The sequence below is a fragment of the Oncorhynchus gorbuscha genome, linkage group LG26 (assembly GCF_021184085.1).
Source record: "Oncorhynchus gorbuscha isolate QuinsamMale2020 ecotype Even-year linkage group LG26, OgorEven_v1.0, whole genome shotgun sequence".
NCBI classification, from domain to species: domain Eukaryota; kingdom Metazoa; phylum Chordata; class Actinopteri; order Salmoniformes; family Salmonidae; genus Oncorhynchus; species Oncorhynchus gorbuscha.
In genome coordinates this window covers 2,799,174-2,813,363 of record NC_060198.1, presented here as the reverse complement: position 1 = coordinate 2,813,363, position 14,190 = coordinate 2,799,174, and the positions used below count along the sequence as shown (strand labels likewise).

The 14,190-nt window shown below is 44.6% G+C and overlaps 1 protein-coding gene and 1 non-coding gene across 2 annotated transcripts in view; both read right to left on the bottom strand.

The window, feature by feature from the left end:
• Window positions 1–14,190, bottom strand: part of rbm20 (RNA binding motif protein 20) — an 85,838-nt gene that overhangs the window by 9,758 nt on the left and 61,890 nt on the right. The window contains exons 7-10 of the mRNA XM_046331966.1: window positions 4,182–4,328; window positions 883–1,014; window positions 642–721; window positions 1–469 (exon numbers count right to left, since the gene is read on the bottom strand). Coding sequence (XP_046187922.1) covers window positions 1–469; window positions 642–721; window positions 883–1,014; window positions 4,182–4,328 — 828 coding nt within the window. The remainder of the gene's footprint in view (window positions 470–641; window positions 722–882; window positions 1,015–4,181; window positions 4,329–14,190) is intronic.
• LOC124016574 lies at window positions 2,769–2,902 on the bottom strand. Its single transcript, XR_006835385.1, has one exon. It is a non-coding gene; the product is annotated as a small nucleolar RNA SNORA18 (small nucleolar RNA).

Here is a 14,190-nt window from a genome sequence, read left to right as displayed (position 1 = left end):
GGGCTTCTCTGGCCTATACACATGCTGTGTTTTGTAGGAGTCCTCATCCGTGTTCCTGTACGAAGGGAAGGGGGGCATCCCCTGAGGGCTACACCGCGGGTGGGGGTACCAGTCTCCCCCCCTCATCCCCTCCCCTCTTCCTCCTCCTCTTTGGTCCGCTGATCTGGGACTGATCCGCTCGGAGTGTTTCAGGTACGGCTTGTTCCGTCGATCCTGCATCCTCCCGTTCAGCCTGTCGTCATCCACTGTACCTCCGTTCCTCCATGGCACCTCGTCCCTCTCTCGTTCTCTGTCCTCGTCCCCCTTTCTCATGTGTTTGGCGGTCCAGGAGCCCCGTTCCGGGCCTCCTCGGCAGGGTGCCCCCTGCGGGCTGTGGGCTGAACTACAGGAGGTAAAGCTGGGGCTGTGGGAGCGAGGGCTCAGAGAGCGGCTGATGGGACTACGGGACCGCGCTCTCTCTGGCATGTAGCTGGGAGGAAATAATATCAGTAACATGCAGTTTGTAGTCAGGAAGTAGTGTTGGATCATTTCATCCATTATTTGTCATTTTGTAGATCGATCGTACATAGACAATCACATATTACAACAAAAGATTGCCGCTAAGAAAATGTACAAGGAAAGAATGAAACAAGTCGCCTTACTGATCAGTCTCCTGCATCTCGTCCCTTTCCCTCAGAGAGTTGATATCCTGGATGATTGAATCAACGTCTTTCCCTGGTTTCTGTATGAACAGAGCGTTTCACACCACAACATGATACTGTACTGTAGATTCAGTACACAGTTGGTGTGAGCTCAATAAAAACTGTAATAACCATTTCAACACCACATTGTCAACCCAATACAACTCATTCAACACCACATTGTCAACCCAATACAACTCACCTTGAGCTGAAGCTCCTTGTATCTCTTGGACATCCTGATCAGTAGTTTCTGATCGTTGATCGTGGCTGGAGTCAGCTGGTAGTATTGAACCATAGCCTGGGCCGCCTCAATGTACGCCATCTCCACAAACGCCTGTGGGGTGAAGAGGAAGAGGAGGAGGAGGAGGAAGAAAACTTTATTGATCCATTTTCCCTTAGAGTCCAAGAAAATGTGTCTTACATTTTCCCTTAGAGTCCAAGAAAATGTGTCTTACATTTTACCTCAAGCCCTTCTAAAGGCATGCAAACACAGGGTATTCACAGTGCAGGATGACACACCCCATGCAGATTTTAGGGCTTAAGTGCCTTGCTCAAGGGCACAACGGCAGTTGAGTGGAGTGAGAGAAAGACACCAATGTTAGACATCTGTTTGTGACAGTTTAACGTCCTTTTTTTCAAATAACATTTTTGCAATAACATATGTCAAACAAGGTGCGAGCAAATCTTCTATATCCCAGCTAGGTGTCATATTTCATGGGCATCATAAATCAAAAAGACAGTTACAATCTGCTCAGATACATTTCTGGGTAACCAACACCCATGATTTTAGTGTAGTCGAGCCCCTTGACTGTGATGTGGGTGACATTAACGAGTCATTTTAATACAGTGTCTGATAAATGAAATTCTAGAGACTGAGTGAGACATCATGTTCTGTGATAAAATGGTTGGATGGACCGTAGGGAAAAAAAGACATCATTATCACATTACAATAGAAAATGGTCCATGAAACTGTAGGAAAAGGCATCTTATCATATTACAAGATAATATGAAGTGGAAACAATTCATCTGGTCTATTGGAACACAGGGGTATTGGTCCATAGCAACACAGGGGTACTGGTCTATAGCAACACAGGGGTACTGGTCTATAGCAACACAGGGGTATTGGTCTATAGCAACACAGGGGTACTGGTCTATAGCAACACAGGGGTATTGGTCTATAGCAACACAGGGGTATTGGTCTATAGCAACACAGGGGTACTGGTCTATAGCAACACAGGGGTATTGGTCTATAGCAACACAGGGGTATTGGTCCATAGCAACACAGGGGTATTGGTCTATAGCAACACAGGGGTACTGCTCCATAGCAACACAGGGGTATTGGTCCATAGCAACACAGGGGTATTGGTCTATAGCAACACAGGGGTACTGGTCTATAGCAACACAGGGGTATTGGTCTATAGCAACACAGGGGTATTGGTCCATAGCAACACAGGGGTACTGGTCTATAGCAACACAGGGGTATTGGTCTATAGCAACACAGGGGTATAGCAACACAGGGGTACTGGTCTATAGCAACACAGGGGTATTGGTCTATAGCAACACAGGGGTATTGGTCCATAGCAACACAGGGGTACTGGTCCATAGCAACACAGGGGTACTGGTCCATAGCAACACATGGGTATTGGTCTATAGCAACACAGGGGTATTGGTCCATAGCAACACAGGGGTACTGGTCCATAGCAACACAGGTGTACTGGTCCATAGCAACACAGGGGTACTGGTCCATAGCAACACAGGGGTACTGGTCCATAGCAACACAGGGGTACTGGTCCATAGCAACACAGGGGTATTTAAAGACATTAGAGAACTGCTCCAGTTGTCAAGGGCATTGAACCTTTTCTCCCAACAAATACATGTGACTAATATTGTGACTAGACTCCACAGTAGAGCAATAGACATTTGTGAGGGGGAAAATTGTGTATCTGGTCCATAGCGACCGAGGGTTATTTCAAGACATTTGCAAAGGGGCACACATCCTTTGGTTTCCGTTTCTCCATGGCAGTTATTTGTTCATTGAAGTGTGACTTGACTCCCTAGTGGAGCTGTATACATTAGATACATTACATTATTTGTTCTGCAGTGATATCCCACAGGGCTAATGGCAGTAGCTGTGAGGGTAAAGCGAAACCACAGGTTTGTTCTTTGAGGCATTTCCAACGACCAGGGCTCACTGTGAGGAGTCTGTCGGGATAGGCCTCAGTCGTTAAATTCATCTTTTAATAATCATCAGGTAAGACCAAAAACAAGCTCACTTTTTGGCCACTCTGGGACTGGAGGACTGGAGTTGTGTACTTGTGTTTGGAGTTGTGTGGTTGTCTTTGGAGTTGTGTACTTGTGTTTGGAGTTGTGTGCTTGTGTTTGGAGTTGTGTACTTGTGTTTGGAGTTGTGTGCTTGTGTTTGGAGTTGTGTACTTGTGTTTGGAGTTTGTGTTTGGAGTTGTGTTTTGGAGTTGTGTGCTTGTGTTTGGTTGTTGTGTTTGGACTTACTGTTTGGAGTTGTGTGCTTGTGTTTGGTTGTGTTGTGTTTGGAGTTGTGTAGTTGTGTACTTGTGTTTGGAGTTGTGTACTTATGTTTGGAGTTGTGGACTTGTGTTTGGAGTTGTGTGCTTGTGTTTGGAGTTGTGTACTTGTGTTTGGAGTTGTGTGGTTGTGTTTGGAGTTGTGTGTTTGGACTTGTGTTTGGAGTTGTGTACTTGTTTGTTTGTTTGGAGTTGTGTACTTATGTTTGGAGTTGTGTACTTGTGTTTGGAGTTGTGTGGTTGTGTTTGGAGTTGTGTACTTATGTTTGGAGTTGTGTGCTTGTGTTTGGACTTGTGTTTGGAGTTGTGTACTTGTGTTTGGAGTTGTGTGCTTGTGTTTGGAGTTGTGTACTTGTGTTTGGAGTTGTGTGGTTGTGTTTGGAGTTGTGTACTTGTGTTTGGAGTTGTGTGCTTGTGTTTGGAGTTGTGTGGTTGTGTTTGGAGTTGTGTACTTGTGTTTGGAGTTGTGTGGTTGTGTTTGGAGTTGTGTACTTGTGTTTGGAGTTGTGTGGTTGTGTTTGGAGTTGTGTACTTGTGTTTGGAGTTGTGTGGTTGTGTTTGGAGTTGTGTACTTGTGTTTGGAGTTGTGTGCTTGTGTTTGGAGTTGTGTACTTGTGTTTGGAGTTGTGTGGTTGTGTTTGGAGTTGTGTACTTGTGTTTGGAGTTGTGGACTTGTGTTTGGAGTTGTGTACTTGTGTTTGGAGTTGTGTGCTTGTGTTTGGAGTTGTGTACTTGTGTTTGGAGTTGTGTGGTTGTGTTTGGAGTTGTGTACTTGTGTTTGGAGTTGTGTACTTGTGTTTGGAGTTGTGTGGTTGTGTTTGGAGTTGTGTACTTTGTTTGGAGTTGTGTGGTTGTGTTTGGAGTTGTGTGGTTGTGTTTGGAGTTGTGTGGTTGTGTTTGGAGTTGTGTGGTTGTGTTTGGAGTTACACTCATGTTTTAAGAGAATAACATTGTACTGTACCTGGTGGGTAGAGCGCATGAGGATGTAGTTGGTGACTTTCCCGAAGGGCAGTCCCAGGTTGATGACATCATTCTCTGTGCAGCTGCCCTCGGGGAGGTTGCAGATGTGGACCACCCGTCCTGTGATTGATTTCCTGGGTGGAAATACCTAAAATAAAGAGAAATAAGAAAAATGCATCAGTATGTTTATTACTGTTAAAACATCATACGATTCGTGTAATATTTCACTGTACTTCATGTATTATTTACACTAGTAAAAGTCTGATTAAAATAATAAATTACAGGTATGCTCTTATCTAAAATTACAAATATGAAAAAACATGTCCGCTTATCTGAGAAATGATCATACAGAAATGCAGTCCATTCTAGGCTGCTGCTGTCTTCTTCCCTCTTTTTGGAAGACTTTTAAGGTCAATGAAAATATTTGACCCTACTTCAGCCACAGACTGTAGACCTGGACTAGACTGTGGGGAACTATTTCCTCTCTAATGTCAAAGCACTTCAATATTATCACTCACACTCAGCTGCAGAATGTGATGTATCCCTCCACTCTTAGAGCGTATCCCTCCACCTCAGTGGCTCTGCTATAAATAGATCCCTGGTGAAGCGACACAGTCGCCGTGACAGCGTGACAATGATAATGAGAGCTTTCTCGCTTGGATTTGGGAACATGTCAGCTGACCAGGTACAGACATACATAGCACACACACACACAAAGACCCAGACATCCCAGTCATCTTTGTCACTAATCCCTCTGGATTGCCAAGTATAGCAACCCCCGCTGCTCCTCTCCCCCCACCTCCTCCCTGCTTCCCCCCTCTCTTTCCCTCTTAGAGTGGTGTGACTTACACCCAGGGGCAGCACTCAGCTCTGAGGTAAAAACCATTGGCCTCTCGGCTGACTGACTAATGGCCAACAAAGTAAGTGAATGAAGAGGGTGTCAACACTGTTCCCTAATAGCTACGACACCAGATGTAATGGGAATCAGCATCATGGGTAAACCTATGGAATATATCAACCACTGTGTTGTTCAGTCGATACAGCACTGGATATACAGTAGCATATGAAACTGTACACTACTCAGACATTTCATGTTCACTTACGGGAAGACGTTCAACATATCTTTCTTTTTTATGGAATCTTTAATTCATCTTTAATTCTGCATTGCTGGAAGAGGACCCGTGACTAAGTATTTCGCTGTTAGACTACACCTGTTGTTTACAAAGAATCGGACAAATACAATTTGACTTGATAGGTATTTGGAAATTCCAGGCCAACCCGGGATCGTTCCTAACCCTAACTTTCACCTTCAGATCACTTCAAAGCAAAATGTGTTTATGTGTCACATAAAACAGTACTGACAGACAGTCCCTGGCAGCCGGGGGTTTGGGTGACCATGACATTACCCAGGACGGTCATAAGTCTCTCCTTGTTCTCCCCTAACCTCTGCCCTCTCTACTGTACAATATGTCAGTTAGTGCTGGATTTCTTCAGATCAGACTTATAAGAAGAACAACACTGCAGCCTATCAGACCTGATCTGTCCTTAACCATGACGTTACCCCAGAGACGGGCTGCCCAGCTAGCCTGATCAGACCTGATCTGTCCTTAACCATGACATTACCCCAGAGACGGGCTGCCCAGCTAGCCTATCAGACCTGATCTGTCCTTAACCTTACCCCAGAGACGGGCTGCCCAGCTGTGACCCTGATCTGTCCTTAACCATGACGTTACCCCAGAGACTGTCCTTAACCATGGGCTAGCCTGACAGACCTGATCTGTCCTTAACCATGACGTTACCCCAGAGACGGGCTGCCCAGCTAGCCTGACAGACCTGATCTGTCCTTAACCATGACATTACCCCAGAGACGGGCTGCCCAGCTAGCCTGACAGACCTGATCTGTCCTTAACCATGACGTTATGCCCAGCTAGCCTTGATCTGTCCCAGAGACGGGCTGCCCAGCTAGCCTGACAGACCTGATCTGTCCTTTACCATGACATTACCCCAGAGACGGGCTGCCTATCAGCTAGCCTGACAGACCTGATCTGTCCTTAACCATGACATTACCCCAGAGACGGGCTGCCTATCAGCTAGCCTGACAGACCTGATCTCTGTCCTTAACCATGACGTTACCCCAGAGACGGGCTGCCCAGCTAGCCTGACAGACCTGATCTGTCCTTAACCATGACGTTACCCCAGAGACGGGCTGCCCAGCTAGCCTGACAGACCATGATCTGTCCTTAACCATGACGTTACCCCAGAGACGGGCTGATCTGTTACCCCAGAGACTGCCCAGCTAGCCTGACAGACCTGATCTGTCCTTAACCATGACGTTACCCCAGAGACGGGCTGCCCAGCTAGCCTGACAGACCTGATCTGTCCTTAACCATGACATTACCCCAGAGACGGGCTGCCCAGCTAGCCTGACAGACCTGATCTGTCCTTACCCCAGAGACCTGCCCAGCTATGACCCATGATGACATTACCCCAGAGACGGGCTGCCCAGCTAGCCTGACAGACCTGATCTGTCCTTAACCATGACGTTACCCCAGAGACGGGCTGCCCAGCTAGCCTGACCCAGTCCTTAACCATGACGTTACCCCAGAGACGGGCTGCCCAGCTAGCCTGACCTGATCTGTCCTTAACCATGACGTTACCCCAGAGACGGGCTGCCCAGCTAGCCTGATCTGTCCTTAACCATGACGTTACCCCAGAGACGGGCTGCCCAGCTAGCCTGACAGACCTGATCTGTCCTTAACCATGCGTTAGAGACGGGCTGCCCAGCTAGCCTGACAGACCTGATCTGTCCTTAACCATGACGTTACCCCAGAGACGGGCTGCCCAGCTAGCCTGACAGACCTGATCTGTCCTTAACCATGCGTTACCCCAGAGACGGGCTGCCCAGCTAGCCTGACAGACCTGATCTGTCCTTAACCATGACGTTACCCCAGAGACGGGCTGCCCAGCTAGCCTGACAGACCTGATCTGTCCTTAACCATGACGTTACCCCAGAGACGGGCTGCCCAGCTAGCCTGACAGACCTGATCTGTCCTTAACCATGACGTTACCCCAGAGACGGGCTGCCCTGACAGACCTGATCTGTCCTTAACCAGCTTAGCCTGCCCACAGACCTGATCTGTCCTTAACCATGACGTTACCCCAGAGACGGGCTGCCCAGCTAGCCTGACAGACCTGATCTGTCCTTAACCATGACGTTACCCCAGAGACGGGCTGCCCAGCTAGACGGGCTGCCCAGCTAGCCTGACAGACCTGATCTGTCCTTAACCATGACATTACCCCAGAGACGGGCTGCCCAGCTAGCCTGACAGACCTGATCTGTCCTTAACCATGACATTACCCCAGAGACGGGCTGCCCAGCTAGCCTGACAGACCTGATCTGTCCTTAACCATGACATTACCCCAGAGACGGGCTGCCCAGCTAGCCTGACAGACAGTCCCCCTCTTACCTCTACCCGTTGTCCTCTCTGCCTTCTGTAAAATGTCAGGGAGTGCTGGATTTCTTACGAAAAGATTCCCTTTACATGTAAGAACAACACTGTAGCCTGACTAGGGTTGCAAAGGGAGGGTATATTAGTGGTAACTTTCTAAGTTTACCAGTACACGACCTGAATTTTGGTAACTTTCAAGGCATTTACGGGATTTTATAGTGGTCTTTTTTGTGTGGCGTTATCGCATGTCAAATATATGAATTAATAAAATAAGATGATTTTAAAACAGAGAAATAGAATGACAAAGCTGTACAACATGCTAAATATAAACCATCAACTTAGTGAACACCATTGGTGTTAAATATGAGCGTTTCAACATGAAGTATCCTTTATTTTCACACACAGTTGTTTATTTTACGAAGCCAATATGTCTTTGTCGTAAATGTTTTGGCGCCAAACTAGTGGCAGTTGTGAAAAAAGTCAATAGTTGGAAGAGTTGTAGAGTTAATAGAAAATAATGCCATTGTTGATTAGAAGCTTTTTTCATGAATTAGGCTGCTTTCTCTTGAAACTGGACACTATGGATACATATATAAAAAATGACTACTTTAAGAAATAGTTATTAAAGTATAAATTACCAAAGTTACCATAGATTGCCACAGATTAAGTTCTGTTAACTTTTGTAAATTACCGGTAGTTTTGCAACCCAAGCCTGACGGGCCTAAACTGTCCTTAATCATGATACTACCCAGAGAACCATGATTCTACCCCAGGGACGGGCCGCCCAGCCTGCCTGACAGACAGGCACACATGTGGGACAGTCTGGGATCTGATTCTCCTGGGTCTGGGCCTGAGTCAGTAACAGTAGCCAGGGCCAGCGATGGTGTTGTTGTTATAAGGAACTTGTACAGAGGAAATCTAGCACCAACAGATGTTTTACAAGTGGTAGAGAGGACAGGGGGACGGGGATATTGAAGTACTGATGTTGCTCTGTTTTTAAAGTTTCCTTTCGCTGCCACGCCCCCCCCGTCCCCCCCGTCCCCCCGTCCCTGATGCGAGTTTGAGTAATGCCCATCGATCTTCTGTAAACTAACTTGATTGTCTTGTTAAGAAAATCAAACGTGCATTGTGCTTGATGGTCCCTATACACCCCAGGTCACAGGCTAAAATGGGGGAACTCTTACTAGCGTATCTGTGTCATTACCTATTTCCTATACGGAACACTGCTACATTTGATAGTAGACAGAAAACTATACTATACTAGTAGATGTGATGAGTTGGGGAAAGTTGTGCCAAAAGAACATTGCTACTATGCTGCTACCCTATAATCCTCCCCTCAACCCAAGATTAGAACCAAGATGTTACACCCCAAGATTAGAACCAAAATGGTGCACCCCAAGATTAGAACCAAGATGTTACACCACAAAATTACAACCAAGATGTTACACCACAAAATTACAACCAAGATGGTACACCCCAACATTAGAACCAAGATGTTACACACCAATATTAGAACCAAAAATGTTACACCCCAACATTAGAACCAAGATGGTACACCCCAACATTAGAACCAAGATGTTACACACCAATATTAGAACCAAGAATGTTACACCCCAAGATTAGAACCAACATGTTACAACCAAAGATTAGTATACAGTTTCTGAAAAGAGCATTGCTACTGTGCTGCTCATCCCATAAAACCTAAGATTAGAAGCAAAATGCTACACCCCAAGATTAGTAGGTAGTTTATGTGAAGAACATTGCTACTGTGCTGCTATACCCTAGACTAATCCGCTATCCCCAATGTTAATCTATTCAAAGCCCTGATTGCCTACAGGGTTAAATAACTGTCGTTTAACTGCCCCTGGCCTGCCACCTGATTTTAACGGTTTCAGATGCGAGAGTGATAATTCTATTAGCGGCTCTGTGCCAACTACCACTAAGCTAAGCTATCTAGCTAGCGCACACACACGCACACACACACACACACACACACACACACACACACACACACACACACACACACACACACACACACACACACACACACACACACACACACACACACACACACACACACACACACACACACACACACACACACACACACACACACACACACACACACACACACACAAAAGGTCACCGCAGCCCAGTCAGTAAACAGCTACAAAAATAGACAGCAACAGGCTGTTAATATCCTTGAGGTGAAAGAGGGAAGAAGAGTCTTGCCACCGGCCCGGCCGGTCGTCGGGTTTGTATCAGTCAGAGTGTTTGCCTTGTAAATATGTGGTCCAGCGATCTGGACACTTGTTCATGCTTTTACATCCTTTGGATCCATAAATTGAGGGTCAAACAGTGTCTGTTTCTGGGCTTGGGGAAGATGTTGACGCTTCTAAATCACAGATCTTGGATCAGATTACCCTAGTCATAAACCATTAGGAGGATGAATGTCTGACCTTGTATCACTGGTTAAGGGCTAGACCTCTTCATACAGCCTGAGCCCTGACTTGAGGGTCATACAGTGTAAATGTTCTTGGGCGGTGGAAAGATGTCAGCGCTTCTTAAACACAGCTCTAGGATTTTTTTTTTTTAACGAGGCAAGTCAGATAAGAACACATTCTTATTTTCAATGACGGCCTGGGAACAGTGGGTTAACTGTCTTGTTCAGGTTGCAGAAAGACAGATTTTTTACCTTGTCAGCTCGGGGATTTGATCTAGCAACCTTTCGGGTTACTGGCCCAGCGCTCTAACCACTAGGCTACCTACAGCAGCAATGACATTACCCCTTGCTTCAATTTGAACTAGTTAGAATGGTGAAACAAAAAAAAAGCCTGACATTGTATCAGTGGTTAAAGACAATTTCTTTACTATAAATCTATGTATTGTAGTGTATTGCAGACCAAAAGGAACCACTGGTCCTTACGTTGACATGGGACATTGTTAGTGTGTATATGACTCATTTAGCTGATCTACAACTGCTGTGGATGGACTGGAATGTTGCTGTTGATTAGTGTGTGGAGGCTGACAACTGCAGATGATTTATACATCTCGTAAGATGATTGGGTTTACTGGGGTACAGGGAGCTGCTTTTCTGTTGGAAGATTGTATTACAAATCACACACTATCTGACCTTCAGATCTGGGTTCAAATACTGTTTGTAATACTTTATCTGGGCTTACTTGAGCTTCACCGAGCGCGATGGAACCAATAGAATAGTTGTAAAAGTGCAATCCCCGCCCATCTGGCACTCAAGGCAGACTAGAGCAAACTGTTAGTATTTGAAAGATTTCAAATAGTATCTGAACTGTGGTCTGGTGACCTATTCATCAGGAAATGAAGTGAAGTTACAATTGAAATAAACGAGGCAGTTAGTTAAGTTACCGGAACGGCCTGGCAAATGTCACTGCGGCTTGTAAACCACATTTGAAAAGTGTGACTGGAATGATATGACATTGTGATGTTTATTCAACGGTTTACATGTGATGGTCTTTGATGTCAGTGATCAATTGATATTGACTTTGCAATCAATTACAAGAAAGACAGATGGAAAAAAAGAGAGATCGAGAGAGAGAGATGTTTTTGTGCACCAGTGAATGTTTTGATACTGCTACCAAGAGTCAATCAAACATGCTTGCAAATTTCCACTTTCACTCTCAGCAGTCTCAGCAGTAGTTCAGTAGACAACATACAAAACCCACAGCACTTTACAACCCATACCCATATACGGGTTAAAAGTAGCAGATTTGGACACTAATAGACTCTTAAATTGGAGATCAGTGGCTGTACAGTAACATGCTATACACGACATCAGAGCTCAGGCTTTGTGCTTCACAGCTCTGGGTTTGTGCTTCACAGCTCTGGGTTTGTGCTTCACAGCTCTGAGTTTGTGCTTCACAGCTCTGGGTTTTGACTGACAACCATTCTGAACATGAGCACCGCGAGCAACAAGAAGTTGCCCCCCCCCGCACTAATTGGGCAACTTTGAGCAAATGTTTGGTTGTCTGAGTGAGGTCAATTCTGTAAATTAGCGGGACTCTATGTATTTTGAAAGATGAGACGATGAGGATTATTATAAATACCGCTTCGATGTCATACAAGCCAAACACCTGTCAGTCCAGATGTGCACCTCACATGTCCATATCATGTTTGATATCCAGTTACACGATGACATGGTGTTATACCCTGGGTTGTCCTGATCAGAATGAGCCTGTGTTTGTTGTACAAGATGACATGGTGTTATACCCTGGGTTGTCCTGATCAGAATGAGCCTGTGTTTGTTGTACACGATGACATGGTGTTATACCCTGGGTTGTCCTGATCAGAATGAGCCTGTGTTTGTTGTACAAGATGACATGGTGTTATACCCTGGGTTGTCCTGATCAGAATGAGCCTGTGTTTGTTGTACACGATGACATGGTGTTATACCCTGGGTTGTCCTGATCAGAATGAGTCTGTGTTTGTTGTACAAGATGACATGGTGTTATACCCTGGGTTGTCCTGATCAGAATGAGTCTGTGTTTGTTGTACAAGATGACATGGTGTTATACCCTGGGTTGTCCTGATCAGAATGAGCCTGTGTTTGTTGTACACGATGACATGGTGTTATACCCTGGGTTGTCCTGATCAGAATGAGCCTGTGTTTGTTGATACATGGTGTTATACCCTGACAATCAGAATGAGCCTGTGTTTGTTGTATTGTGAAGACAATGTGAGGACCACACATCTGAATGCTCAGACACATCTGAATGCTCAGACACATCTGAATGCTCAGACACATCTGAATGCTCAGACACATCTGAATGCTCAGACACATCTGAATGCTCAGACACATCTGAATGCTCAGACACATCTGAATGCTCAGACACATCTGAATGCTCAGACACATCTGAATGCTCAGACACATCTGAATGCGCACCAAATGTACGATCTGCTTCTCTGAATTGCCTTGTGAAAGCCTTACACTGTAAGATCCTATTTTATAACTTGGTTAGTCATGTTTGCAATAGACCAAGCTTTTAAATGATGCTTACCAGACCCTGACTGCGATTTAATGGACCACTTTACACTCTCAACCAAACCTTTAATTTTGAACTCTACACTTTACACTCTCAACCAAACCTTTAATTTTGAACTCTACACTTTACACTCTCAACCAAACCTTTAATTTTGAACTCTACACTTTATACTCTCAACCAAACATTTAATTTTGAACGATACACTTTACATTCTCAATGTTTAATTTTGAACTATACACTTTACATTCTCAATGTTTAATTTTGAACTATACACCTTACACTCTCAATGTTTAATTTTGAACTATACACTTTACATTCTCAACGTTTAATTTTGAACTATACACTTTACACTCTCAATGTTTAATTTTGAACTATACACTTTACATTCTCAACGTTTAATTTTGAACTATACACTTTACATTCTCAACGTTTAATTTTGAACTATACACTTTACACTCTCAATGTTTAATTTTGAACTATACACTTTACACTCTCAGCGTTTAATTTTGAACTGTGTAAAGTGACTGTTGCCTAAACGTTATGACTAACAGCGTGCTGTTCCCCTCGAGAGACATTCCTGTTAGTTTATCCACCGTTGGATGAACGTTAGATCCTTGTCGTTGTACGACCAGGGTGCTGACCACATCGTTCAGTTTCTCCCGGCGTTCCTAAAACAGAGGGCCCGGTCACGCCTTGGATCGCCGTGGAGTCCCCTTGGTTTAAAACTCAACCTCTCTGCACCGCCAAGCCCTCCTGTGGATCTGTGTGTGTGCTTGAGGTCTCGATTCTGTTTCAGTTATTTCATTTGGCCTTTAAATTAAATACACTTTTGCATATTGTTTTCATGTATAATGCATTGTAGTTAAGCCCTATATTTAATTGGACTCTGCATATCAATACTACTACTAAAGATAAATGAAGATATCAGCAGTGCTTGTATCAGGTACTTTGAGTTTGAGAAAAATAATTTGCAAAGGCCTAGGCTATGAATACAAATCATTATGTTAGAATCATTTGGAACTTGATATTCAAGTGTGCTGCTACAAAATCACAAAAGTCTCAAACCATACCATAGACTAGTTGACAGTTTAGCTGATAGAGTGTCTGTTGACTATTAAATGTTTTTTAACAGACCACCAAAGTCATTTTTCTATAGGCTACCCTGCAAGGCTTGTATTTTGCTGGGAACAACACAACCTCCATCTGTTGGGTTGTTGGTAGGGACAGGTGTAGTGTTTACAGGGCTAACATTAGCACACCACTGACATGAATAAAGGCCTCGTAAATCAAAGGGTGTCAAACAGATACATAGGTTTCTGTGGAAGACTTTCTAGCCTGGTCCCACATCTGTTTGACTTGCCAACTTGGTAAGACCGAGCAGACAGGTTGGGAACCAGGCTAGTTTTTTGTAGGAGTTCCACAATTCACATCAAATGCTTTTAAATCTCCAATTAAAGGTGTTGCCTAACAACAGTTGACAATGATAAAAGGTGTTGCCAAACAACAGTTGACAATGATAAAAGGTGTTGCCTAACAACAGTTG